The 2972-nt window shown below is 37.1% G+C and overlaps 1 protein-coding gene across 1 annotated transcript; it reads left to right on the top strand.

Moving 5' to 3' along the window:
* Window positions 1-269: 269 nt before the first annotated feature.
* LOC110445005 (serine/arginine repetitive matrix protein 1-like) lies at window positions 270-2885 on the top strand (the record flags this gene model as incomplete). The annotated part of the gene is made up of 6 exons (XM_021489364.1): window positions 270-391; window positions 791-1111; window positions 1596-1659; window positions 1928-2100; window positions 2287-2353; window positions 2666-2885. Coding segments are annotated over exons 1-6 (894 nt in total), but the record flags the coding sequence as incomplete, so codon positions are not given.
* Window positions 2886-2972: the final 87 nt, after the last annotated feature.

The raw sequence follows: 2972 nt of genomic DNA, 5'->3' as shown, positions 1-2972 counted from the left end.
AACCGAACTACTCGGTAGTGAAGCGGACGTAAAACCTTTCAATCACTCAATCAATGAAATATTTCACACTTTTCCCCCTATATTTAAAAAACTGGAGGTTATTTGTGTGTGTGTTGTATTACTATGTCCTCTAATATTATCCGGATCTTGTTCCGTTCGTCATTTTGGAATAGTCACTCTTACAACCAATCAAAAAACATCATATGATCACGTGATTGGTAAACCAATCAAAAACGTCCATTGCCCATTGTTCGCTCACGTGAGTTTTGCCGGCGGTAGTTACGAAACGACGACATTTGTAGCAACTGGCGGAATATTTTCTCAGCAAGATTTTATCGAAAAATGGATACGTTAAGCTCAAAGAAGGCTCTGTACCTTCATAGAATAAAAAGTAAGTACACTGTAGAGTATTGACAAACAGATTAATATAAATATATATGTTAGCATTTCTTTGTAAAACGATTTAGCTCTCCAGGTAATCTTCTAATGTTATGCCAAGAAAGTCTGGTGAAACTATAAAGAAGAAGAAATGATATCTTGCAAGGCCTGTTACACGTTTTTTTTTATTGATATGGAACACAGGGGTACGGTTCAATTTATCAGTTTATATCTGAGGTCTCCATGTTTACTATTATGTATAGTAAACAAGGAGACCTCAGATATGAATTCATAATTTGAACCGTACCCGTGTGTATCAAACAAATCTGACAGTTTAAGTCATAATAGCTATGATTAATATATCACCACAATACATTTTACAGAAAAAAACTTGAACATATTATTTAAACAGGTACTAAAACTAAGATCGACTTCGCTGACATCAGCACTTTTGACATTGCTCCAACTCCCCCTAAGGAGCCAAAACCCGAAGCAAGAAAATTGCACAGGCGTCACAGAATCTGTGCTCAGAAATTGAACACATACGAGGCAAAATATGAATCTACACAAGAATCTGCGACACATATATCCAGGACAGAACATGATAATGGAAGTGTTTCTAGCGATTTACTCGCAGCTAGAGATCCAGCTTTTCCCTGGTATTGTCCAACACCAAGAACAGGAAACACATCTGTCAACAAGGAGGAAGATGCTATTTATGAACATGACAATGGTAAGTTCACGTTTGTGATCATTTTCATATACATATCTTTGATATGGCATAATTGATATCAGCTCGGCACGTGCCATATGTCAATATCTGTTCTACTTCCAGTGATAGTTATAATTCTGATGTGTCGCTACGTAAAGATATTGGCACATTAGGCCTATATATGATATGTTTTAATACAGCCATACTCATAGACTAGTCGTCCCCACAATCACCCGAGGAAGTCGTATACTGTAAGCATAAAGGACCAGAGGACGGATGCTCTCGGGTTGTAAGGGGTTCTCGGGTTTACGGGGTCAGGGTCTGGATGTACAATGATCATACAATAGCCTCTTAATATTCGCATAAGTCACTAAGTCCTGAGTAATTGCAGATGCGCTTCAGCCTCATATTTCTGTCGCGTTTCCTAGGTTGTGCTTCCGTTAATATTGAGTGATGTTGAATGTTTTACGTGCTAGACTAATGGTTTCTTATATTTCGTTTTCAGTTGTGAAAACCACTTTCGAAGGTCAACGAAAAAACCCATCTCTCAATGAAGCAATCAATGCCAAGTATGTTGTTGTCAAGACAGAATTCCTTTATTAAATTATAGTAATAACTACAATATAGACATTGTTCAAACGAAAAAGGTGCTTTATAATAATAAAGTCGTTAGCAATTATGTGGTTCCACGTTTCTTACTGTTTTAAAAAATAAGTACATTGTTGCTATGGAAATTTAAATCTTTTGTGATTTTTTTTATCGTTTTAATATTTTCGATTGCTATGTGCCTATAAGACATTTCTACATTAAAGTTACAAATGACTGTTCTATCCACAGTCCTATAAGATACCCAGCTCCTGGACCCAGAGAACAGTTGGCACCAAGTCCTTTTCCCGTCAACAAGAACAAACTGGCCCCTGTTGTGGACCCCAGAAAGAATGTTGCATCCAAACCACCCCGGAAAGGGCCTCGTCCGGTCAAGGCTAAACATATGCCCGTTTACAAAGAAAGTAAGTAGTGATCTTCCTCTGAAAGAATTGCACAACTGTAACTTTTCATTTTAATAAAATTTTGAGATAGAAAATGGGATCGAATTTGATTCTCGTGTAGGACAAAACCACCGATTGTATGGTCATTGGTGATATATATCTTGTTTTTGTTTTATTTTAATTTTTGCCTTTTTTAACCAATTTTAGCTGTAAAGACCACTGCCATTGATCATCCGATTAGAACTTCTCTGCCTAAACCGGTCAACAACCCTAAGTATGTCGTTATCATCTAAACGGGGATCTTTAGTTTACTATAATTAAAATGATAGTCTGGTTCAGTTTAATGCTGAGAAAAGTATTGACATGCGTATTCAAGTTTATTTTGTAACTGTAGACAGACAGTCACTTTTATTAACGTTGTAATTGAGAGAATACCTAGAGTCTTCTGAACTTTTCTGGAAAAGTGTAATCTTTCAACTGCTCATCCATTCTTTGAGCGTTATAATGACTGCGAAATTCATCTCTAACTTTTACTCCGGTTGTTAAGTCAAAGACATTCATCGTGCCAATTTGATTCTTCTTTCAGCCCTATAAGATACCCAGCTCCTGGACCCAGAGAACAGTTGACACCAAGTCCTTTTCCCGTCAACAAGAACAAACTGGCCCCTTTGGTGGACCCTAGAAAAAATACTGCTGTACCCAAAACTCCCCGTAAAGGGCCACGTCCGGTCAAAGCCAAGCACATATCTGTCTTCCATGACAGTAAGTTTTGTTATACTCTTAAAGAATATGTAGCCATATTTGTAGTAGTTCTATATACACACAGGGACAAGGCATATATATATACTCTAAATACACAGGGACAAAGCATATATATATACCCTAAATACACA

The sequence above is a fragment of the Mizuhopecten yessoensis genome, unplaced genomic scaffold (assembly GCF_002113885.1).
Source record: "Mizuhopecten yessoensis strain PY_sf001 unplaced genomic scaffold, ASM211388v2 hete_36117978, whole genome shotgun sequence".
NCBI lineage: Eukaryota > Metazoa > Mollusca > Bivalvia > Pectinida > Pectinidae > Mizuhopecten > Mizuhopecten yessoensis.
Note: the sequence above shows the minus strand (reverse complement) of the source record. Positions and strands in the feature narration are given on the sequence as shown.